The 25,514-nt window shown below is 37.7% G+C and overlaps 1 protein-coding gene across 13 annotated transcripts in view; it reads left to right on the top strand.

The window, feature by feature from the left end:
- The window catches only part of LOC128508385 (adhesion G protein-coupled receptor L3-like), a 321,516-nt gene that overhangs the window by 272,089 nt on the left and 23,913 nt on the right, over window positions 1-25,514 (top strand). For all 13 annotated transcript variants that reach the window (XM_053479696.1, XM_053479700.1, XM_053479690.1 and 10 more), the window contains 4 exons: window positions 7,479-7,688; window positions 13,066-13,286; window positions 15,738-15,804; window positions 16,040-16,131. In XM_053479696.1, the coding sequence (XP_053335671.1) occupies window positions 7,479-7,688; window positions 13,066-13,286; window positions 15,738-15,804; window positions 16,040-16,131 (590 nt within the window). The remainder of the gene's footprint in view (window positions 1-7,478; window positions 7,689-13,065; window positions 13,287-15,737; window positions 15,805-16,039; window positions 16,132-25,514) is intronic.

The following is a 25,514-nucleotide window of genomic DNA, read 5'->3' as shown; positions in this document are numbered from 1 at the left end:
CGGACGCGCTGGGAATATCTTGGCCGTGATAATATTAAGTCATTTTTTGGAAACATTTTGACCGATGACAAATGGTATTTTTTTCTTTCTTTCTTTCTTTCTTTTTTTTTAACTGGTGCAAATGGACTTTGTGCAAATATATAATACCTGCATAACGGTTTTACTGACAAGTAACAATTGACTTATTTAACGCTCGAGAATGCTTTCTAATAAATTTGAATGAAAAAATATATTATTAGCGTTAATAAATAATTATAGCGTTTTTACTACCAAAAAAAACTAACTACAAGATGTAAAGAGAAAGATGCAGGGATTTGTTTTGACTCCCCAAACAGACTCTCATCCATCAGTCAGTCCAAGCTGACCCAGACGCCTTATTCGCTTTAAAGACCCTTCGGAGCTGGACAAAGCAACAGACTGGAAGTGTGTGTGTGTTTTAGTGTGAATGCACACGCGGAGTGATTGCTAAGGACCAATCGTCGGCGCGCTGAACTGATTAGCCGAACACAGGCGCGATGTGACATTGTCAAATCAGCACAAGGACGAAGGGCCCTGCACTTCACCACCCACTCCAGCACCATTCATTTCGGTTTCGGATGCCCAAGTGGTCGGCAGCGACGCGCAGGTCTACACGAATGTCATGTTAGAGCGAGGACCGAATGAGTTACACTCTTTTGGTGTGGGGAGTAAAATGGCCTCCCTATAGAGAATGACTGTAATTACTATGATTCAGGGATCACAGAAAAGAGGCAGGGGGGAGATGTAAGTGGAGAGGAGTGGTTATGGGTCGGGTTTGTGTAAGAGAAACAAACACGTACACTCACACTCGTACACACACATACACACACATACATAAAAATTGTAAATGCATTCAAGAGGCAGGAATTGATCACGTGGGTTAAATTTACCGGACTTGGTTTCACTTGATTGGGGGAAAAAGTCTTTAATTACACACAGCGCCGAATATTGCAGGTGTTTGTGAAAAGATCAGCGAACGGATAATAAAATCAGGCGCTCCAAAATAGTGTATTAAACCCACCACGATTGTCTCTAAATATATTTTTTTTCAAAGTAACTTTCTGTATGGAAGACAGATTGTTCAGTAATTTAAAGATAATCAACCACAGGTGGTGTAATGTGCACCTACACAAAGCCAAGCTAGAGTTACTGCAGTAAAGTTAATTATTTATTTATTTATTTATTTATTTTTCAATAACAGCATGTCCTGAGATGCACTATCCTTCCTATAATATAGTAATATGCTAAAAATTATCTTATTTACAAAAAAGTAGTATACACTTTAGTTTTATGTTTGTGATTGCTAACCACTCCTAGAAGGAGTTTGCATTATTATTATTAGTAGTAGTAGTAGTAGTATTATATAAACTGCTTCAAACTGAAATTCTTGACAGTTCTTAAGGTGATGTCACATACAGTGGAACCTCGGATTACGAGTAACGTGGTTTACGAGTGTTTTGCAAGACGAGCAACAATTTTTAATAAATTTTTACTTGAAAAACGAGCATTGTCTTAGTTAACGAGCACCGAGTATCATGTTTCACGCATGCGCTACTTGTTTTAACAACGAGCGTTACGTCATCACAAGTAAGCCAACGGTTTTTCTCTCTTGCAGCAGCAGAATTGTAGGTAATCGTCTCTCCTGCTGGGTGAATACACACACACACACACACACACACACACACATTAACGGAGAGACCGTTTTTAAAACTGTTTAAAAATTAGCAAGGAACATCGCTAGTCACACTTACGTGAGTGCATACTAACGGGATTACTACTGTAAAGTAAAACAACAACAAAAATTAAACAGCTCCTCACCTTTGAAAACAGTCGCGACAGAGAATTTTGTCAGAGAGACAGAGACAGAGAGAGTTTGTGTGTTTATTTGGCAACCTGAGAGAAGGGGAGCTGTAAAACCGAGACCTATCGTCTCCCCTGCTGGGTCTTAGTGCCTGCAGTGTTTTTGAGTGCGTGTGTATGTTTGTATGTGTGTAAGGCAGAAAGTTTTTGTGTTTGTTTGGCAACCTGAGAGAAGGGGGCCGTAAACGCGAGCGAGCCCCCCCTCCTCTCAGGTTGCCAAATAAACACACAAACTCCTCTCTGTCGCGATTGTTTTCAAAGGTGAGGAGCTGTTTAATTTGTTTTTTGTTGTTGTTGTTTTACTTACAGCAGTGATCCTGTTAGTATGCGCTCACGTGAGTGTGACTAGGAATGTTCCTTGCTAATTTTTAAATGGTTTTAAAAACGGTCTATCCGTTAATGTGTGTGTGTGTGTGTGTGTGCGTGCGTGCGCGCACATTTTACACACATACACTCTGCATGCACAAACGAAAACCCTTATCTGTCGGGGATTAATTTTACATTTTTTTAAAGTAAAGTACAGGTTAATTTGTTTTATTTTTACTTTATATTTTGTATTAATTATATTTATGTATTTATTTTTTGGGGCTGTAGAACGAATAATTTAAGTTTCCATTATTTCCTATGGGAAAATTAAATTTGGTTTAAGAGTGTTTTGGAATACGAGCCCACTTCCGGAACGAATTAAGCTCGTAATCCGAGGTTCCACTGTACCTTAAATCACCTTCGAACCGACTAAGCATTAGCTTTGAAATTTTATAAATGTTCGAATTCACACAGGGTCTGTGTTTAAGTACTGGATATACTGTTGAAAAGCACCCACTACACCTCAAGATTTGCTATGAATTGTCAAGACTCGTCAAGAACTGCTAGGATTTCTCACTTCTTAACACCTACACGGATATTACAATCCGAGGTGGGTAGAGAAGACAAAAATTGTACTCAAGTTAACGTACTTCAAACTAATATTACACAAGTAGAAGTAGAATGTAGTCATCCAAAATATTACTCAAGTTAGAGTAAAAAAGTATTCGGTGAAAAGATACTCAAGTACTGATGAACTGTTTCATCGTAATGTTCGATTTATTTAATTGTTTTTTTAGAAAGCAGTCAGACAAAATGATGAAATAATTTACAAATTTTGACATTTTCAAATAATAAAATAAATGTAATAAAATAAATGAATATAACTAAATATCTTTACAAAATAGCAAATTAAGGAATAAGAAACACAAATTTCCTAATCTCACTTTTTTCACAATATAAAGCTTTTGAAATAAATACCTACTGTAGGTGACATATGTATGTTTGAACAGTGTAAACTATTTCCTGTGTAAGATATACTGTTATATTCAGTCACCCTCAAAATGACTCAGCAGAAAAAAAAATAACATTAGAACACGTACAAGTCAAACGGAGTCATGTGATTATTCCTGCTATGTCTGATTGGTGAAACACAGTCACATGGTACTGTAGATCCACCGGCTGCATTTCTCTGGCAGAAACAGAGAATATCTAATTCGTATAAGTTAAATTTTTTTTTTTTACGATTTCTAGATTGCACTGATTCAGAATCAAATTCTGAAACGTTTTGGGGTAAAATATCATTTCAAAATATGAGTTCAGTTTTATGGACTTTTACAATAAATGAAAAATATATATATATTAAAAAAAAAATAAATAAATAAATAAATAAATATATATATATATATATATATATATATATATATATATATATTTTTTTTTTTTTTCATTTATTGTAAAAGTCCATAAAAACATAGAAGCCGTACCATGTTTGAACAAGCGCCTTTTCTGCACATACACCTGTGATTTGCCTTTCAGTTGTGGGTATTGTCAGAGCTACTGTTAGAGAAAACAAATCAACACCTTCTGACTAATCGGATGTAAACATGCTACTTATGGTTAGTACAGCGGAAACTCGGCATACAAAGTTATTTCAAGTTCTTAAGGCGCAAATTCGTATTGTGTAATAATGTAAATACGGATGATCAGTTTCAGACACACAAATATATAACAAATAAACGCGCGAGAAATCATGTAGCTTTTGAACACGTTATCGTAGGTTGAGTCTTTCGCAACAGGTTTCATCAACTGGAAAAAAAATCTTAAAATGTGTAAAAACTCACATCGCTTGAATTTCCACTGAAGTTTTGAACGGCTCCCAGATGTTAGCGCAACTTAGCTGGCGATAGAATTGAAAATTTTGCATCTCCATTCAAAGCATTTTCGGCATTCCGTTCATACGCCGAAAATGCTTTGAATGCTGATGCAAAATATCTTGGAAAATTTCAATTCTTTGGCAATTTTATGCACTTTTTAAAAGTTTCCTTTTTTCATTTTTTTATGTGACAAAACTTTACTGAACACCTTATTTATACCTCTACTTTACATTTATAATCCCTGCCCACAGATGTATATACAATACAATATAATACAAGGTCTACCGTTTGCCATAAAAAAGACCTCCATCTCATGTACTTGATCTTATTAGTCTAACGCCCAACTCACAAACATGAACAACATGGTCAAAGCAAGCAAGTCAAATAGGTATGCATGGATGTCTACTAGGGAATAAAGCCAGAATACTAGGGAATAGTAACTAAGGAATAAAGCCAGTATTACGTCGCATACAACAATGACATCATCAGCTATAGTAAAATGTACACACACACACACATATATATATATATATATATATATATTAAAGAATAAGTTGCTTTGTTTTGTAGTGCACACAAAAACGCACACACAGTGCGATATGGAGGAGAAATAAAGCATTGGGCCAAGTGGACCTAAGAGAGAAATTTATCTCATCCCTCTCTCTCCCTCGCTCTCTCTCTCTCTCTCTCAGGACCGTAAGAGAATAAATGTGCGCCCTGAACAAAAACAACAAAATCTCTTAAAAAAAAAAAATTCACTCACCGACTGCAGCTAAGACATTTGTTATTTCCGCTCACAGTTACCTACGTCCAGCATTTTTTATCTGTGATGTTCTTTTTTTTTTCCAGCACATTAATATTCATGAGTCGTATTAGAGAACTCTGTGGGGGAGGAGCTTTAGGTTTACCGATTTTAAGACTGGGTTCACGGAGTCCCTTAAGGTTTGTAGGTTTGTCGCATACGCCCCCGATATCAGTCACGCACTTCCTGTCCTGCGTGTCTGTGCGAACGCTTTCCGCTGGGACGGTACACAGCGGAGTCTGGAGGGAAATCAGGCATTGTGCTGCTGCCCACTGAATCCACGAGTCGCTTTCATAAATCACCCGCTCTGTGCCTCTAACTCTAATTGCCGATATAATAAAACGAAATAAATCCCTATAGAAAGCAGCTGTCTGAAAGAAATGTAGAAATGATCTCATTCTGATTTTAGTACTGTTTGATTTAATTATCCAGGAAGGTTATAATGTCATTGCGTAATAATAAAAATTGTTTAAAAAAAAAATCTGAATTTGATCTTATTCGTGGTACGGTGCCAAAATCTAGCTATAACTATACAGTATATGTTAAAAAAAGGTACAAGGTTAAGCGTGGCCGTGTGCTGAGATGTGAGAAATACAATAATTGGCAGATAAGTCTACGGTATCCCCTCATGGTTTCTCTATAAGTGCTGCAGAAGTACAGTAAGTGGTCATGTGCAACATTATTACAGTCAATTTTGTGTCTCATGCAGGAGCTAAAAAGCCTTAAATTAGCTTCTTAATGCACTTTATTACTGTGCATTTTCTGTATACTGGAACTGTAATGGGATTTTATTTTTCCTGAAGCATGTGCATACAGTATAATGGATGGATTGAGACCGGAAAATATTAGATAAAAAAAAGTTTAAAAGGTTGGCCTTTAGGTACTTATCCTTAAGCCGTTACTTTCTTGAAGGACTGCTTTATTTAGTGTTTAGTAATTATATCTTTCTAAAGAAATTAAAAATAAAGAAAGCTTGTTTTAGTTTAGCATGGTTATCATCAAAATGCAAATGTGTCCAGATTCAAAGTAAACAAATTAGACAGATTAAAGATGAGAAAATTCTCGTCTGACTTTTTTTTTCCACAAGGCAGTTAACTTGGGTAAAATATCACACCTTTGCTTAATTTAAATACACACCTAGAAATAGTGCAGAATTACAGTAAATATTTAATATATTGAATATTCGGCGTCACTGTGGCTTAGTGGTTAGCACTGTCGACCTTGTACCTCCAGGGTCCGGGTTCGATTCCCTTCCTCAGGGTCTGTGCGCATTCCTGTGAGTTTGCATGTTGTCCCCGTGCTTAGTGGGTTTCCTCCGGGTTCTCCGGTTCCCTCCCCCAGTCCAAAGACATGCAGATTAGCCTAATTGGTGTTGCACGTACAGTAGTGTGTGAATAAGTGTGTGAATGTTGTCAATATTTTAAATGATTTAGTGTTCTGATCTACAGTTAAATGTAACAGATTTTATAATGGTAATATTTCTTGTTGCTACACTAACTGATATTAACAAAATAATTATAAAAAAAAAATCATATTTAAAAATATATTCATATACATATATACAGAGTAACATTGTATTGATATATTGAGAAATTTATTAAAATGTATTTAAATGTATACCTTAATGTGTGTAATTTTATATTTAACAATATACTTCATAATATATTGAATTTAATTAAAAATATAAAATAATAATAATTATTATTATTATTGATATTATTATTATGCATAAAGTTGCATAAAGTTTCAATAATTTTTCACTTATGTCGACATCTGACAATAAATGGGCACAAATCTTCACAGCTACAGTCCAAAACCTAGTGCAAAGCCCTCCTAGGAACCTAGAAACGTGAGAAGTGTAATGCTTGTGAAGAATTTTCACTATATATATATATATATATATATATATATATATATATATATATATATATATCGGGTCAGGTTGGTAGTCCGCATTTTATTTTGGCCTAAAAAAGTTTTGAATATATTACGTTTTAGAATTTTTACACATATACATGCACGCCCGCACAAACAAAGATTTAATTAGAGAGTTTGCAAGCAGTGTCTGCCTTGTTTCTGCCAGCGCAGCCACAAGCCCGACTAAATGTCAACAGAACCATCTAAACGTCCAAAACTTATTTAATTAGTCCAGCCAGTGTCGGCGCTCTAATTGGACTAAATTTGACCTCAGTTTGACATAAATATTGGACACACAGGTTAGACTATACTAACTTTACACATACTCTAGCATCTCTAAAGTCACGGTTTTCTTCTCACATATAACGAGCACCGACTGATAGCTTTCGGAATCTTCTAGCTACACAGGATCTTTAATAAATATCCAGGGAGGGACACGATGCGACAGTAAGCCACAGTAGTTGTTAATAGAAAGGCTCTTTTTTTGTTTTTTAGTAGACATGGATGAGCCACAGTGGTGTACTTCATACAAGGCCACACAGGAGCAATAAAAGCAGAGCGGTGCCATTACAAATCCTTCACAACGAGTCTGTTCGGAGCTCTCGCTATCTGTTTCAGACGCGAATTGCGTCACTTAGGCTTCTCTCTTACTGTCTCTCTCTCTCTCTCTCTCTCTCTTTCTGTCTCTCTTTGTGGGACAGAGTGCAGACCCGGTGCACGACCTGTTGCTGAATATGATCACGTGGGTGGGCATCCTGCTGTCGCTCGTCTGCCTGCTCATCTGCATCTTCACCTTCTGTTTCTTCCGAGGCCTGCAGAGCGACCGCAACACCATCCACAAGAACCTGTGCATTTCGCTGTTCGTCGCCGAGACGCTCTTCCTGACCGGCATCAACCACACCGACCAGCCTGTAAGACACGACTTTTTTTATCATGCACTCACAAACATATATTACTTTTTCAGCCATAGTTTCAACATTGGGATTCCGTGCACAGGGGGGTTTGTGTGTAGTGATGTATGCAAAAATCAACATTTAATTGAATCATCTTTAGCTTTGATTACAGCACACACTGTGGTGTGATGGACAGGTTTATGTGTGAAAAAGATTCCTCATGCTCCCAGAACCGCTCTTTCACAATTTGTGTTCTGGAATATCCCCGTGCGATCAGGGAATAAAAATTACAGGCCTGATAATCTGGTCATTAAGGTTATCAGTTGACTTCATTTTTTGACGCATAATGTTGCTGAACCTAGACCTTAAAAAGAGAGGCTGGTATGCTGTAGTGTCCACTATGTCTTAGGCACAGGAATCACCAGGGATCACCCGATACGATATTATCACGATACTTATGTGCCAATTCGATTTGTATTATGATATATGTCCAGATTCAATATTTTTTCTTCTTTTTCTTTTAAGAATATAGAAGATAAATTGCTTTTACCACACAGGATGCTGTGCTGTGTGAATAGTTTAGAGTGCGCCACCTGCAGGATTATAGAGGAAAAGCGACATTTTACCACCTCAAATGCGAACATACAGTATATAAATTGAACATTTACTTAAAAAAATATATATTTTGGAGTCAGTGTAGTGTTACGTGAATTGCCTTACCAAAAAAACTAAAAATTTGACCTATTATAAAGTAAATTATATTGCTCCAAAATCCACCAAAATGTATGCTTACCTATGATTATGATACCTGTGATTTCTACTGCTCTTTTATTTTTAACAACGCAACTTCAAAAACAGTTAAAATGATCTCCATGTTGTTTTGTGGCCATTTTTCTGACCACATTTTTACCACAAAGTTGTCGGTTCAGCGCTGTCCTTCCAGGCTTTAATGACGCGTTGGACCATTCTTAACCCAAACCGAGGAATTTAATTGCGCTCTCCTTAGTTGTTTTCTTTGCTTGATGCAAGCCCCTTTCTAAAATTGCTATTTTTTTGGTCAAGCAGTGTATTTTCGCATTAGTTTCTAATTTAATACAACAATTTTTATTGCAAATTATATTACTAACAACAAATTACTGACAACAAATTGAGTGAAAAGTGGACTGTTTACAGGAACTTATGAATAGAAGAGATTAGACACGAGGAAAGTCTTATTTCTTTGTACAAAGCAGTTAACTTACATTTAAATAGGGACCTAGAAAACGTGTTGGATTATGAATATTAAATATTCAATATATTGATTATTATTTATATATTTAATTTTTAATAATCTGCTTTAAACATTTCTTAGTTCTTAGGTTTATTTACAAGTTTATGTAAAAAAAAATGTTTTTTAAATTAATCACAGAATTTTGGGTCCTACTGTTATGTTGCCCCATTTTAATAACCACCAGCTGCCACTGGGGCATGTACCCATGTTAATCCATCCACACTTACAGTAGCTTGGAAAATAAATGCTCTCATCTTTAGCTAAAAATTTTACTCAGGACTTTAAAAATTAGCTATTTGTACAGCGTCAAATGGAACAAAAAGAAAAAAACCCAGACACCACATGTCTATCTTTGAGTCTCTCTCTTTCTCCACTCTTGCCACTTAATTTCTTCCCCACAAGAAAAACAAAAAAAGACCAGTTGAAAATCACCCGCTGATTCCACTGCTAGGCGGCCGACGTGCGAGAAGGAAGTGATTCGAAGCGAGGGATATGATGCCGAGGCTGAGGTTGCTCAGCTCAGTGGAGGACCGAACAGCTGATTTCTGAGTGTCACCAGAGTCTTCTCGTGCCACAGAGCTAATTTGCTTGCGAGAGCTTCTGCAGCGTGAGGGCCATCGTGTCTGTAGTGCACGGAAAAGACGCTTGATGGGGGTTGTAGAGGTGACATGATGTGTGAATGGAATTGAAATGGTAAAAGCCTTTTGCATGCCGTCTCTCCTCTAAGGCGACGTTACTTATTGAACGTTAAATTTGAAGGACATCGTCACAAAAAAAAAAAACCTGAACGAATACGTATTAAGGATCTCATTACAAAGTGAACAGATTAAGTAAAGTCATGTATATACCTAATAACTTGATAAAAAAAATTAAATCACACTTACAGTAGCAAGGTTTTAAACATCTTTAGGCAGGCTGACTATTTTTATCACCACGTGTTAAACTTACATCTTATCCGATTCATTTTGTTTTAAATGTGTTTAACCTTAAACTTAAAAAAAAGTTTTTATATTATAATTAACAAAGAAAACTTTGGAAATTAGGGAAAATTATCCATATATAATAAAATACATAATATAAAATCCAATTTTTAAAAAAGTGTTTAAAAAAGTCATTTTTATTTTACCTCTATTGTTCTGATTACTTATTAGTATTATTAACTTATTATTTATATACAGTATGTGCTAATAAGCACGGATCTGCTCCCACACAACAGTGGAGTGAAGTTAACTTCAGCCTTTATTCGCCACATATACTTTCCTGCACAGTGAAATTCTTTATTCTTCGCATATCCCAGCTTCTTGTTAGTGAACTGGGGTCAGAGCGCAGGTTCAGCCATTTTACGGCACCCCTGGAGCAGATAGGGTAAAGGGCCTTGCTCAAGGGCCCAACAGAGGCAACTGCCGACCTTCTGATGAGTAACTCGGAGCCTCACCTAGCTTTTGTAACTACTGCCTGCCTTGTCCTTCTCTGTCTTTTTCTTATTTTGTTGAGCATTCATTAGGAAACAAAGACGAATGCACCTCCTGTTCATATCTGTACATGTATCATCCATCGATCCACCATCTACAACATATTGTTTTTAGGTTCACAAAGAATCTGGGGTTCGTATTCACAAAGCTTCTTACGCCTAAAAGTTGCTCCTAGTGAGGTCCTAAATTTAGGATTAAATCTTAGTAAAGATAAAAATGATTCAGGCAACATCTTATCCCTAAAAACACCCCCCAAGTTAAAAATTGTTAAGCGTAGAGAGGAGGACTTTTAAGAGGCTTAAGGGTTTCTATGGCAGAAAGGACAAAATGGTGGACAAGAAGAAATATTCCTCACTGAACGTAAAGCTAAAAGTAAACATTGCTCTTCACACCTCCTCAGTAAGATTTTTGTACTTTAGAGTTGCTCTGAGATATCTGCTAAATTACTTTTAGTTTAGGACTCTCAGCTAGGACTTTTTAGGCTAAGATAGGAGCTCTCTAAAGGAATTCTAATAAGCTTTATGAAAACGGGCCCTGGTGCTTATTGCAGGGAACTCAGGAGACGAGGCAGGGTAAATCCTGGAGAAGGTGCCAAACATGTGCATGCCATAAGCATGCACTCGTACATCATGGGCAATTTAGCAATGGACCATATGTTTTAGTACTGTGGGAGGAAACCAGAATACCCAGAGGAAACCTCTTATTTATGTAAACTGTAGAAAGGATAAACCCTGAAGGTGCGAGTCAACGGTGCAACCCTCAACGCTCCCACGTCACCATAATCATATCAGTTTTGAACATTTTCTTTGTTCGTTCAAAATAGCTGTATTTGTTTATTATACTACGCTATAATTTGGGCCCTAATATTGCAGTACAATCAATAATTGCAATTATTTCTTTGATGGTCAGTCTTCAACAACAAATAACATGTTGACATCGCTCTCTTAACAAGCCTCATCAGTAATTGAGTCACTAACGGTGCAGGCTGAAAACCCTCCAGGCGCTAAGCATCATCCCTAAACACCAGCGATGTGAAGGGTTAAACACTATAGATCAGGGTTAATGGTTAATCCCCTTGGGGAAGAATCTCATTATCAAGCCCACCAGGGGGAGGAGGAGGAGCGGGGTGGCGGGTGGGGTGGCGAGGTGCATCCTCTTTACATTTCCGACAGAAACGTTCAACTCTCAGCTTGAGCCTGACCTTCATCTGTTCATCATCTCTGGAGTCTTATTTATGTTTTGCCATTTACATGAAGAACTGCTTAATCACTTAATCGGTTGTTCTCCGGTCGTTGTGTTCGAGCTCACCCACTCACATCAATGACTTTGGAGCTCTTTATGTAATGATAATGCTCGCTGTGAGAGAATGTGTCATGGCACATTGCTTCAGAGATGCTGCGCAGAAACAAAACTGTTGTGATTTAAAAAAAAATTTTTTACATTGTTGCATTTACCGTTCTCCAAACGAGGGTCACTGTTTATTTTTTATTTTTTATTTTTTTTACTGGAGCCATATGGCTAATGTTAATGCCGGGATGTGAGAATGCCGCCTCTGTGTATTTATATGCATCGCGAAATCATTGAAATAGGCCTTTGCGGATATAATTAGCACGACCAACAAATCAGAATCCGTCATGTTATCATGGTTGATCCAGCCCTAAATTGTCTTGCAAGGAATTACCAGGTTTATTTCTCTCTTGTTCTTTCTTTCTTTACACACTCGAGAGGAATTATGAAGGTGGTGGTTGGTAAAGGCGTTAAAGACACACCGTCCTATTCTGTCCATCGGTCAAGCCTCTTAGATCGAACCTATCGATAGTTGATAAAGACAGGCGCATCAAGAACAAGTTTATTTTCATTTCCATTTCCATCATTTCACCATCCTTTAGTTATTTTCGATAAAGTATTGAGCGAAGGCGGATTATTTATTTCTATAGATTTATGGTGTTTAAGTCAAACCAAGACTTTTGATTTGATTGGTGCAGAACACAGATATAAGACTAAAAACTCGTTTTATTCCTCGAAATAATCGCCGGCTACACTCCCAGTGTTTCACTAGTGCTTTGATGCCATCAAGGTAAATAGTTTTCTTAGCCATGATCGGTCTGCCTGCTTCACGTCTGAAACTCTGGCCTCCCAGGAACTCCTTAAACAGCCCAAACATGTGGAAATGGCTTGAAACGAGGTCAGGATTGTACACAGGATGGGTCAAATGTCTCATCGCCGTACTACGGTAGACTTCCGTAAATGTCAATTGTTTTTACGCCATTATTCACAATACATTATTTCACCACAAGTCCCGGTTTGACTTGTAGAAGTAGTCGTATTAGCATTGCATGGATGTACAGGCATACAGGTGTGTTTAATAACATGGACGCTGTGTAGCGTCATCACGGAGGATAATTTTCTGCATAGAGATGGCACGTGGGGTGTAAAAGTTCCTGTAATAGAGGAATGTCATGTTTGACTAATGAGCTCGAAACTTCATAGTTTTAATTTAATTAGCGAGACGAGAGGAGATGGACATCATCCATCAAAGTCCACTTAGGCCGGACTTACAATGTGTGTGTGTGTTTGTGACTCTTTCTTTTAATTCAATACCACTAAATAATTAGTTCACCCTCCTCTTTCTCACACCCTGTTTCTCACACAGATCGTGTGCGCCGTGTTTGCCGCGCTGCTGCATTTCTTCTTCCTGGCGGCGTTCACGTGGATGTTCCTGGAAGGCGTGCAGCTGTACATCATGCTGGTGGAGGTGTTCGAGAGCGAGCACTCCCGCAAGCGCTACTTCTACCTGGCCGGTTACGGCATCCCGGCTCTCGTCGTGGCTGTTTCCGCTGCCGTGGACTACAGGAGCTACGGCACAGAGAGAGTGTGAGTGGGACATGGACATAAACACACACATAAACGCATATGGGTTTCTTTTTTTTTTTTTTTCCATGAGAAAGGTCTTTGATCTCAGATTCTGCTAAGGTTGTAACTGTTCTGTGTGTTTGTGTTTCAGCATATTTTGTGTACAGAACCAAACATCTGTAACACGTGTGTGTTTTGCTCCAGGGTGTGAATGATGATGAGAATGAGAAACATGGAAATATTTTTCATGCTGGGTTGTACATGAAAAGCTTATTAACTTTAAAAACGACCTATTTTTAAACTCAAACGGTACACAGTTGTCTATAAGTATAAAGCAATTTTATATACTGCCTCCGGTGTTCATATTAGGTATTGCAGCAAATCTAGCTCTTATTTTTTTCAGGATGTTGTTCATTTCACCTTTTTTCGTCTTATTTTTCTTTCTTCTTTCTTTGTATTCCGATTGTCCAGGAGGAAACGGCAGAGGTTCAGCCCACCTGTGAATTATCGCTATAGATTTTTTTTTTCCCAGAACACACATACTGAGTTATCGAAGAACAGTTTGTTCTTCCTTTCAAAAGTAGAAGCACAAACCAACAGTTAGTAGCAGAAACTCACAGTGCAGAGGTGAGCACTATGGACACAGCGAGAAAGAGAGAGAGAGAGGTGCTGACATTAAGTATTCTCTCTGTAATCTGAAGAAACAGTACTGCATTCAACATAATTCATAACAACTGCTTAATCAGGCTTTGAAGAAATATTGCAGCTGGCAATCAAATAGAGTGTGTATGGCTGAGATGGTGTGTGTGCGCGCACAGGATATGTAATGCAGTTTGATCTTCAACGCACTTCTTTCGCCTTTGTTATTACTCCGTATGAAATTCTCTCAAGCTTATGAAATCTTCCTCTTTCTGATTTGAGGATTAACCAGGTGGGCGCGGCCTTGTGTTTAAATAAACTCGACTGATTGTCTAAGATTGTCAGCGCCAACACCAGTGAACATCGCTCCTTAACGAAAAGGAAAAGTTTTTTTTTTTTTTTTTTATCCAAACGATGATGTCATGTTAAACCTTCCATCCTCCAATCTTCCCAAGAATTCAGTCTCATTTACGATTGGTTAGATCCCTTACTGCATGTAAAATGTGAGCCAATCAGTGGCCAGAGACCCAGTAATTAGAAGTAAAGACTCATGAGGATACAACTGTCCGCCCCCACTAAACATGCACAGGAACAATTAAATCAAGTATTTCCATGGCTAATATTAACCTAATTAGCAAATTATCAGAGTTTTGCACCCCACCTCTTACTCCGACTGAAATTTACGTAGGATTGTCGCTGATCGTGTCAGACTGTTTAGGTTGAGGTGCAATTTATTCTAACCAGGCTATTATTCTAATTACCAGTGAAATAATAAAGTCATTACAGCTATCGATCCTGGTTTATCTACATATTGTTTAAGTTACAAGGGCTCAGGTATTTATTTTATAGTTATCAGACATTTTTTTGGTGGCTCAGAGCCTAAATGTGAACTTTCTTGTCCGTAAAAGTTTATTAACTGAAACGCCTGATCCTTGAAAATTTCCACATGTTCGGGCTATTAAAGGAGTTTCTTGGGAGGCCAGTGTTTCAGAAATTAATCAGGCACTCTGAGAATTTTTTTTACCTTGATGGTATCCAAGCACTAGTGAAACACTGGGACAAGTGCATTACTGTAGCAGGGGATTATATAGTTTCTGTTATTTTGCAAAATCGAAAGTTCTAGTTTGACTTCCCTCAAAATTATTTAATATTGGAATAATAAGTGGAATATTTAAAAATAAGCTAGTTACTTATATTCTAGTATCTAGTAAAACAGCTATCCTTTCACCATCTGCTCATTAATAAGATTTAAAATGCAACTTATATTATCAAGAAACTAAAAAATCATCAGTTACTAAAACCTACAGTTGTAAAAAGTTAAAAAGACCTGACACCTGGAGGCTTCCTTCCTAAAGCTAAGTAAACGTTTTTAGGTAGAACTTGAAAAAAAAATGTTTGCTTAGAAAATGTGAAGCATCTGCCATGCAAGTCCCTGTGATTTATTAGTTACTATTGAAAAAATACCATAACATAATAAGTGCGCCAAAAAATATCTGAGCTCTGTCTTGCGAAATATGTATATAGGTTTGGTGGATAAGGCTGTTAAAAGGTGCTTTTGTTGGTTAACTGAGGTGTGTTAACAGTTTGAGCGAGGCACAATGAGTAAGAAGTTAATGTCTGCGCCAAGGCCGTCATTTCCAATGCAGCGGAAATTAGGAGGTGAATAATTTAACATGTGGGCGCTCATGGATCAGGGTCTCATGTGGCCAGCGAAACTCCGTTCGATCAGTTATTCCCCATCAGCCATACACCACTTTATATGCGCTGAAGACTTCGGCCGGCGCAGTTGCCAGATTGTGTTTAATCCCCTCTCGATCTTTCTTCTTTTCTCAGGTGCTGGTTGCGTCTGGACACGTATTTCATCTGGAGTTTTATCGGGCCTGCTACTCTAATCATTATGGTAAACACTTGTTAATGAACCTGCATCATTAGTTCCCTTTGAGTAATTTGTTTCACTTGAGAGATTCTTTTTTTTTTTTTTTTTTTGCTTTGCTTTTAAATAGTCATGATAACATTAAAAGCCACTTTTTTTTCTGAATCACAGCAGCTTTGTGAAAGTTAAGTCAAAGTAGAGAGATATTATAATCAGCCATGGTTTAAGTTGTCCTGTTGTTGTTTTACTGTCTGTTTTCCAGTTGAACGTCATCTTCCTAGGCATCGCCTTGTACAAAATGTTCCACCACACGGCCATCCTGAAGCCCGACTCTGGCTGCCTGGACAACATTAAGTAAGTTTCACGAAGCCTCATACTTTGGTGGGTGTGTATCTTGCCGGTAGACGTGTGCATCTTTATAATCATGCTTTATCCATTATATCACAAGCAGACGGGTGCACAGCCTTTGATATTTTTCCCTTGGCTTCAAAGGTTAAGTAACAATCTTAAGGCCTAAAGGTATTCCTGGGAGCACGATGCATTATGGGAAGAGGTGAAAGGCATCAAATTGAGAAGGGGGATCGCGGTTGGCCGGGATTAACATCTGCAGGTGTACATGCGTATAAATATTCATGAAAGAACACTTTGGAGAGGCAGAGAGCCGTAATGACTTTATGAATATGTGCAGTTATTGATGTTGCTGCTTTCGAGGTTTAATGAAAAGCAGTGAGTCACTGTGACTGATATCACAGACGTGTGAACAGGTCACTTCACAAGGAAAAGCTGAGAAATGTTGCGTTTTGATAAACGTCCTTCTAGCCAGTCAGAGAAAGGGAATGATGCTTAAGATAAAAATGTCTGTTTTTCTCTCACACAAACATGATAACACATTTATAATCAGAGTTGAGGTTTCGACTAATGCAGCATGAACTAATAGGACACCATGCGTTACGCGGCTTCGATCAATCACGTCGATATTAATCAAGATGAATGAGAAACTGATACATTTCTAGTTCTAAAATAAAAATCTTTTTTATTGATTATTTGTTTTTTTTCTTGTTTCCATCAGCCATATTCTAATCATTACATTTTCCAAAACAAAATGTCCCACATATGTGGTCAGGATGCATCATGTGAGTCTTTTTAAGTGTGTTTGAAGGCCAAACAGAATGGCTTTAATCGCTTTCAAAGCACAAACATTAACCCTGCGTTTTTTGTGTGCTGTTGAGTTCATATCTCTCATGAATTTGCTCTTAATCAAGCCATCGTGGTCGAGTTCTGACTCACTCATCAATGGTTATATATAAAGAGAGGTTTTCACTGAACTAATGTGACGTATTTTGACTTCGCTTTGTGTTACGACTGAAAACTTCCTAACTGCAATATCTCAATTAAATCAATAAACCAAAAGTCAATAATATGTAACATTGAATTAGAGTTCATGATTGAATTGGAGTGGATAAATTCTAACACGCAACCCAAGCAAAGGCGTTTGGTCTGTCTGATTAATTAGGCAGCCGGCACGGTGCTGATACGTCTTTGATAACGTCTTAGATGAAACTGGATAATTTTGTAATCAGACGTCCTATTCATGTTGATAATTAGATGATTATAGTCTCCTGTTTTCACAAGGCTAATTCACCAGGCGCAATTTGAACTGTTTGATTATGGGCTAAAAAAAGAAAGCCGCACAGGAAAAGAAAGGAGTAACAAAAACAAGTATGTTGTATGGGTATGTATACCTCCTAATGTTTCTTACATATCGAAAATTACAAATCGTTTAAAACTCATTTATTTACAGAATAGTTGTTCAAATGAAACAAGTTCACTTGATGCCTATCTTGCTGTAACTTCATTTACCTTAAAGCTAGAATTGTTTTTCCATGTGCCTCAGTTTTAGCTAGTTAGCTACGTTTTCCTCAGACCTACGTAACTTGTGAGTTGCATTTTCTTAGTGTTGGCTTACTAGTAACATTTTTTAGTTACAAGTCCAGGTAATTACCACATTTTCGTCAGACCCAGCTTATTAGCTACATTTTCCTCAGACCCAAATTACTAGCTACATTTTCCTTAGACCTAGCTTTAGGTTTATCTGACCTTTATTGTTAGCTACTGTTTCCTCAGAACAAGCTTGTTAGCTACATTTCTGTAACATTAGCTAGTTCTTCCAGACCTAACTTGTTAGTTAAAATATTCTTGAGACCTAGCTTGTGTACTACATTTTAGTCAGACCCAGTTTATTGATTACATTTTCCTCAGATTTAACTAGTTAGCTATGTTTTTACCTGATAGCTTGAGTAGCTATTTTTCCTCACACCTTTAGTCAAAACATAGTCAACCAAAATATGTATGTAGAAATTAGTTTAATGGCTTCTTTTATATTTAATAATTAGAAAGGCACCAGAACATCAGGCCCACTCTAAAAGGAACTGGGGGAAAAGAGTAAAAGACAAAAAGAAACTCTCTGTGTGGGTGTCCTCTTCGTCCTGCTCTGTTCATTGTTTCTGTATTGACCTCTGCGCTTTGCTTTTTCTATGATATGATTTATAAAGCTATTTGAAATGGCGTGTGTAAACCATGAAGCCGGCCCACGCTCAGCTCGCCCAGCTCCTCTGGGTCACAACCTTTCCATCTCATCACTGACACCTGTTAAATTCAGATGTATGCCTTTGTTTCTAAGAGTATGTGTTGACCTGCCATAACACAAGGATGGGTTTGTTGTGAAAAGCGCGGCTGGATGGCTCAATTGTCCCCATTACAGCACTGCAGCTGAGCCGATCAGAAGTCTGGGTAATAAAGCACATTTGATCCACACATCCAGAGGATTTAGATTTAATAAGCACAGCAGTTTTAGAGATGGCCAGTTGTGCTTCTGCCATTACCAAGCATTAAGTAGGATTATATGTGCCAATATGGGCCTCCAATTTGACAGAATGCGCCAAGATTGAGTCTTTTGTCATTGCAGGAATATTCAAGACTATAAAGCTTAGGAATCAATGACACCCAGCATTGACAGTCATACTGTCTGTGTTTCATTTAAATCAATAATGAGTGTCTGATTTGATTTGACAAATAAAGGGTGCCTGAAATGCTGAAATACAACCCCAAATAAACCTGTATAAAGTTAACCTCTTTAACAGAATTTTAAAACTGAAAAAAAAAAAAAAAACATAAAGCAAACTAGCTAATGATTTGTCAGAGACATTCTGGCTTGAATGCACAGAAACCTTTCACACAATTTAAAGATCAACATTTACTTGAAGCTTTTTTAATATCAATTTATTACTAGCTGCATTTTCCAAGTCCTGACTCGCTAGCGTTACCCTCCTCTGGGTTACTACTGTAGCTACTGTACATTTTCCCCAGACATTGCTTGCTAGAGTTTCCCTTCTTGAGACTTACACTAGCTTGATAGCTACATTTTCTTTAGCTCTAGCTTGCTATCAAGTTTTTTCCCCCTCAGGCTATTTACTTTAGACCTTTTGTAGCTTGCTAAGTTTGCTAATTTTATTTTTTTAGGCACAGCTAATCAGGTTCAATTATCTCAGGTCTAACTTGCTAAATACATTCAGGATAAATTAAATAAAAATTACTAGCTACATTTTTCTCGAAGATTCTGTCAAAACATACTTCACATCATACAGGAAATTAGGTATTAAACTTGCTTTTTGAAAGTAGAAAATTAACATTATTGTTAAAAATAGGATCCTTTGAACTCTTCTCACTCTCATAAATGTTGCCTTGTAAAATATACAAGACAGACAAAATATTTCAGAAACCTTGTTATCCATATTTTTCCTCTTAAACAAGCAGGCTACATTTTACTCAAGCCTAGCTGTTAGCTACATTTTCTTCAAACCTAGCTTGCTACTTACTTACTTATATTTTAGACAGACCTAGCTTGGTAGTTACATTTCGCTCAGAGCTAGCTATATTATCAGCTATACGTACTTTCCCCAGACCTAAATTGCTTGCTAAATTAGACCTTTAGACCTAGCTACAGATTCATCAGATCTAAATTGTTAGCTAGAGGTTCATCTGCAGTAGCTTTTGATCTATATAATTTAGTTATTGAACAGTCATTGAAAGTACTTCTAAGACAAAATATTGTTGTTCGACACAATATATTGATATTTTAAACTAATTGTTTTTTTAGTTGTAATGTTGGGTATATTTTTATAATTTAGGTAAAATTCCTCAACCTTTGCTTGTTTGCTACTATATATTTCTTTAGACATACAGTAGGTTATTAGGTTATTATGTTTTGCCTTTTTATTAACTTAAAAAACATAAAGCAGTCAACCTATTTCAGAAACCACATTCTCCATATTTTTTCTTTAAACAAGTACAGTAGGTTTTCCCTTTGTAGCATTTACTAATATGACCAGTGCTCGATTTGAGGACATCCTCCCTGTTAATAAATAATGACAAAAACCGTCCCCTCTGTAAAACCACCATCCCCGTAAATGAAATATTTAAACTTTTTATGTATTATTATTACATATCTAAGAATTCAATATTGTATCGTGCTGATCACAAGCTCACACGAGTTTGCATCATTTTACGCGCTGTTTGCATTTTCGCACAGCCAAGAGAACAGTTCAAGCACAGCTTTTGACATATTTCAAAAAGAAAAGAACTGAAGGTATGATATACAGTACATACGCACAAATCCTCTCAGTGAAGATGTGATAAAAGGATTGAAAAGTATTCCGTTTAATATGAGTTTTCGAAATGACTGACAGCTTTAATGATTTTAAAAGACTAGTTGTTTACCCAATTTGTGTAATTTCATTTTCAATTTAAAGAAGAGGTTTTGTAATTTCATTAGACTTTGTTGCTTTACCTGCTTGTTTGGGTACAAAAGGGTCAAAAATAGATTTTTTAATGCCATAATAGTAATTTGATAATTTGTGTGTGTGTGAGAGAGAGAGAGAAAGAGAGACACTGGTGCGTAGTCATACAAAACTACAATACTATTAGGTTAAATTATTTAATTACTAATATTTATGTAAACTTTTATTCTACTCTTATAATCCGCCCCAGATGAAAGCCGTGGAAAGGATCAAATGATACTTTTGACAGTTGCATTTTTAAGTGCATGTGTTTTGTTTTAATGGCTCCAAGTTTATTTCATTAGGCTTGCATTTTGTTAATAAAATAGTTTTTGAAAATGTGACACATTTCGCAATTTTTTTTTTTTTTTACAAGTTTTACTAAAAATAAATCAATAAATACTTGACCACACCATCCCCCTTGGATATTTTTTTTGTACAATTCGACCACTAAATATGACCACAGATTTGAAAAGCAACAGTAGCTAAATAGTATTGGTAGGTAACATCACTAGCGTTAGTGCGTAATTGTTCACATCCCAAAAAAATAAAGACAATTTCTTAAGAGCGTCACTATCTCGAGCTCTAATAGGCTTTAAAGGCCTGTTGATTAGTTATTAGGATTCCGCTCTGCTGTGACACACACAGGTTCTGACGGGGCGTGAACTAATTTACGCTTCCGAACCGATTCGATTGAGTTTGTTGCGAAACATGTTTTGTCTTGTCTCTTGGCTTGAGCTGTGTCATGCTTCATTGTGCGTGATTTTTTTTTTTTTTTTTTTTTTGTCTATTGTGTTTTTGCATGAGTCAGTTTGATTTATGCCTACTTCACTGTCACTGCTCAGGACTATTACCATTTCTTTTTTTGTGTTTTTTCTTTTTCAGTCTTTGCATTTTTCTCTGTCTCTGCTTCTTTTTTTGCCTTTCAGCCCCTTGGAAGTATGATGACTGTGTTATACACTGGACTATAGTAAAGTGGCATTGGTTTTAACATTTTTTTCCCCTTTAGTCCTGTTTTTCCATTGTGGACTTTCTCGTGTCCATTATCCAGCCTCTACACCCTGCATCTCGCAAAATCAATACACAGTCTTATTCATCACGGATCCTCTTTCTTACGAACTGTTTTTCCATTCTGCAACAGCACGAGATAGCGAGTGTATTGTCTTGAAGAATAAAGCCGTCCATTCGGAGCGATCCTTTCAGGCATTGAGATGCGGCGAGCATCTAACGAGCCCTCTGTCTAACGAGATCTCCGGCTCGATTTGCCAGGGGTGAGGCTAATGAGAAGTCGCTGTCTTCAAGAGGAAAAAAAAAAAGAAAAACGCAAAGCAGTTTGATAATTACTGCTGAGCTGCCTAGAAGACTGATCTTACATTCACACCACACTTTTTTCTTGGGTTTAAATTTTTTTTTTCTTTAAAACTATCAGCAGTTTAACTGCAGGTGCAAAAAGCCTCTTTTTTTTTCATTTGATTTCTTCTCCTCTTTTTTTTCCTGCCATTCTTTTTTTCTGTCTAACTCAATTACCACAAGCATTCGAATGCAGATTCGCTCATTTTGGGGCGTCGTGGAATTACGGGTATAAATTGCCTCAAATTTGCTTTAATCGCTTTAAACACGTTTTGAGACGCTCTTGTGGTAATTCGCTTTGATTTTTCATATTTAACCCAGACTATTAGCCCAGTGGCAGCGCTACCTGAGAGAGAGTAGTTTAGGCGTTATTATTCACAAGCTGTAGAGCCACGCGCTCTTATTTGCTTAAACGCCCAGCAGGAAGACTTCTTAACGTATTAGATGATAACTTTCAAATTCAATTAAACTTCAAATACAGCTTTCTTTTTTTTTCTTTTCTTTTTTCTCCCCCCAAAAACCCCATTGGAATTACTTTGTGTGTGTGTGTGTGTGTGTGTGTGTGTGTGTGTGTGTGTGTGTGTGTTACTCTGTACTATATGTGTATGTGTTTATCAATCTTTGAAAGTAGAGATTTCTAATAACCGGAAATAGTTTTGGCGATTTTGTCCCTTCAGATCAAAGGAAGAGAGAAGTCGCACCACGTTATATAACTTAACAGACGGATGAAAGAATGTCACTTCTTCATATCCTCCAGGGAAGAATGAGATCGCAAGATCTAAGTCCGTGTCTGAAGTGGCTTGGCAGAAGTCTGAAGGATAAAGATGAGACACAAGGCTTTCCTCTTACAATATGTTTTGTGCCAGTGGGTGCTGGTAATGAGGAAGATTACCTTGACTTTTTTTTTTTTCTGGCCTTATAAATGCAGCATTAAGGAGTTTGCGTTGTGCTGAGAGCGAGGAAATAAGACCAATGATGAAGCTGAGTCACCGGAAGCTGATTAGTTTTCAAGAATCTGTTATGTTTTTTTTCTTCTTTGCATTTTTGTGATTCCTTCTGACTAATCCAATCAGATTAGAGAATTAAACAATGCTGAGGCATAAATACCTTTATCACTTGCCCTCATTTCTCCGTCTACCCTCACATTAGCACGCTGCCACAGACCAAAGGTCAATTCTCTCTCGTTCCCCCCCTCTCTTCCTCCCTTTTTCTCTCTCTCTCTCTCTCATCGAGTGCGCGTTCAGGGGCTAGTCAGGCTGATGAAGTATCCTTCCCTGCAGGTCATTAAGACAGACCCAGCAAAATGATGCTTAATGGCCTCCTCACTAATTCCATAAATCATTTATTTGGCTCAGCACCTGCTCAAGCTATTAAACACCAACGTTAGGACTGGTGTGTGTATGTGTGTGTGTGTGTGTGAGAGAGAGAGAGTGTGGATCATTGCCTCCAGCAATGGCAATAAGGTTTCTCCCTGTTCTACGGTATATTTCTAAGCTCTTGCAACATATCCAGAGCTAACACAAGAGCATCTCGGTCTCTTTCCGCGACGAGTTATAACACGCCGGCGAGGAGAAAACCTTCCTGGGATGAGAATATAACACACTATTAACCACAGCTTTCACTCTGTTAGAGCTTGTGCAGCAAAGAAGGTGCTCTTGAACACCCGAGTCGCTCTGTGTTGGCCGGAAGATTGAGCCGTAATACACGGGTCTCACTCTGTTTATCATGTATAACATGATAGACATGCTGTATAATCTACCTGTCTCACATTATATCAGAGCTTCATTAACCTGGAAAGCTATAACTCATCTGTCTCATGCACTATCGGAGATTTAAAAAAATTTTTAACCTGTTTTATCCTAATCAAAGCCTGTTAAGAGAGGATCTTGCTTTTATTGATGTTTATATACCAAAGAATGAGCTGCAACCCACCTGTCTCACCTTTTAGATAAAAATAACACATCTGTCTTGGAACCTGTGCATCACTGAAAGCTTAAACACACCAGTTCCACCCTGTAACATACCTGTCTCACAGTCTATCAGGGCATGTGTAACACAGTCAGAGTTATTCAACATCTGTCTCATTCTCTAGGGGGAGTCCTTGGGATATGCATAAAACATCTGTCTTGCTTTTATGTACATCTGTGTAACCAAGAAAGCGTCAAACCCACCTGTCTTACGCTTCAACAATACGTTTAAAATAAATCTCACATACAGCATTGTTAGGGTTTATATGGTACGTATAACATCTAAAGTTGTAACCCACCTGTCTCACTCTCAAACAGACCAAGAGCTGTCTCGCTCTATTTATTATTAATTATATATATCTCACCCCATCACTAAATTCTTAAACCACACAGCCTTTTATTTACGTCTTGTTTTCTTCACTACCCACGACGCATCTTCTTCCTTTTATTAAGTACATCTTCATCATCCTTCCTCTTCCTTCTGTCATGCCCATTTTGATTTAAAAAAGAAGTACGTTTAGGGAACCTCTTTTTTCATTTTCCTCACCTTATCCCCGATGATGAAAATAGCACCGGCGCTTCTTGTCGTTGCGACTCGGTGTCTCATTCAGAGCGCAATATGGAGGCCTGTCACTCAACCCGAGATCCCTTCCTTTCTCATTTGCCACATATTTGCCGCCTCCCTCAGTCGTTTTCATAACTTCCACGGTACGAGACGGCTCAGCTCAAGCAATCATCCACCATACACCATCACCTCATCCCAGGTTTCCCACTTAACCCATTACACTGTGCTATTAATAGCTATTAATGTATAATATATATACAGGGGTTGGACAATAAAACTGAAACTTGTCTTCTCACAGAATAGTAGCCAGGTCACTACGTGATGCTGGTGGAGGAAAACGTTTCCTGACTCGCTTCTCCAAAACACCCCAAAGTGGCTCAATAATATCTAGATCTGGTGACTGTGCAGGCCATGGGAGATGTTCAACTTCACTATCATGTTCATCAAACCACTTTGTCACCAGTCTTACTGTATGTATTGGTGCATCATCATCCTGATATTCATGACCTTCAGGATACAATGTTTGAACCATTGGGTGCACATGGTCCTCCAGAATGGTTCGGTCGTTCTTAGCAGTGATGTGCCTATATAGAAGCACAAGTATTGGCCTAGGGAATGTTATGATATTGCAGCCTAAACCATCACTGATCCACCTCCATGCTTCACTCTGGCCATGCAACAGTCTGGTTGGTACGGTCTCCAGACCGTAACTCCTCCGGATGTGGGACATACAGTGAAGGTGGACTCATCAGAGAACAATACATGTTTCACATTGTCCACAGCCCAAGATTTTCCCTGCTGGCACCATTGAAACCGACGTTTGGCATTGGCACAAGTGACCAAAGGTTTGGCTATAGCAGCCTGGCCATGTATATCGACCCTGTGGAGCTCCCGACGAACAGTTTTGGTGGAAACAGGAGAGTTAAGGTGCACATTTATTCTTCAGTGAGTTGGCCAGCTGTGGTTTTATGTTTTTTGGATACAATCCGGGTTAACACACATCCTTTTCAGACAGCTACC

The sequence above is a fragment of the Clarias gariepinus genome, chromosome 20, assembly GCF_024256425.1.
Source record: "Clarias gariepinus isolate MV-2021 ecotype Netherlands chromosome 20, CGAR_prim_01v2, whole genome shotgun sequence".
NCBI lineage: Eukaryota > Metazoa > Chordata > Actinopteri > Siluriformes > Clariidae > Clarias > Clarias gariepinus.
Note: the sequence above shows the minus strand (reverse complement) of the source record. Positions and strands in the feature narration are given on the sequence as shown.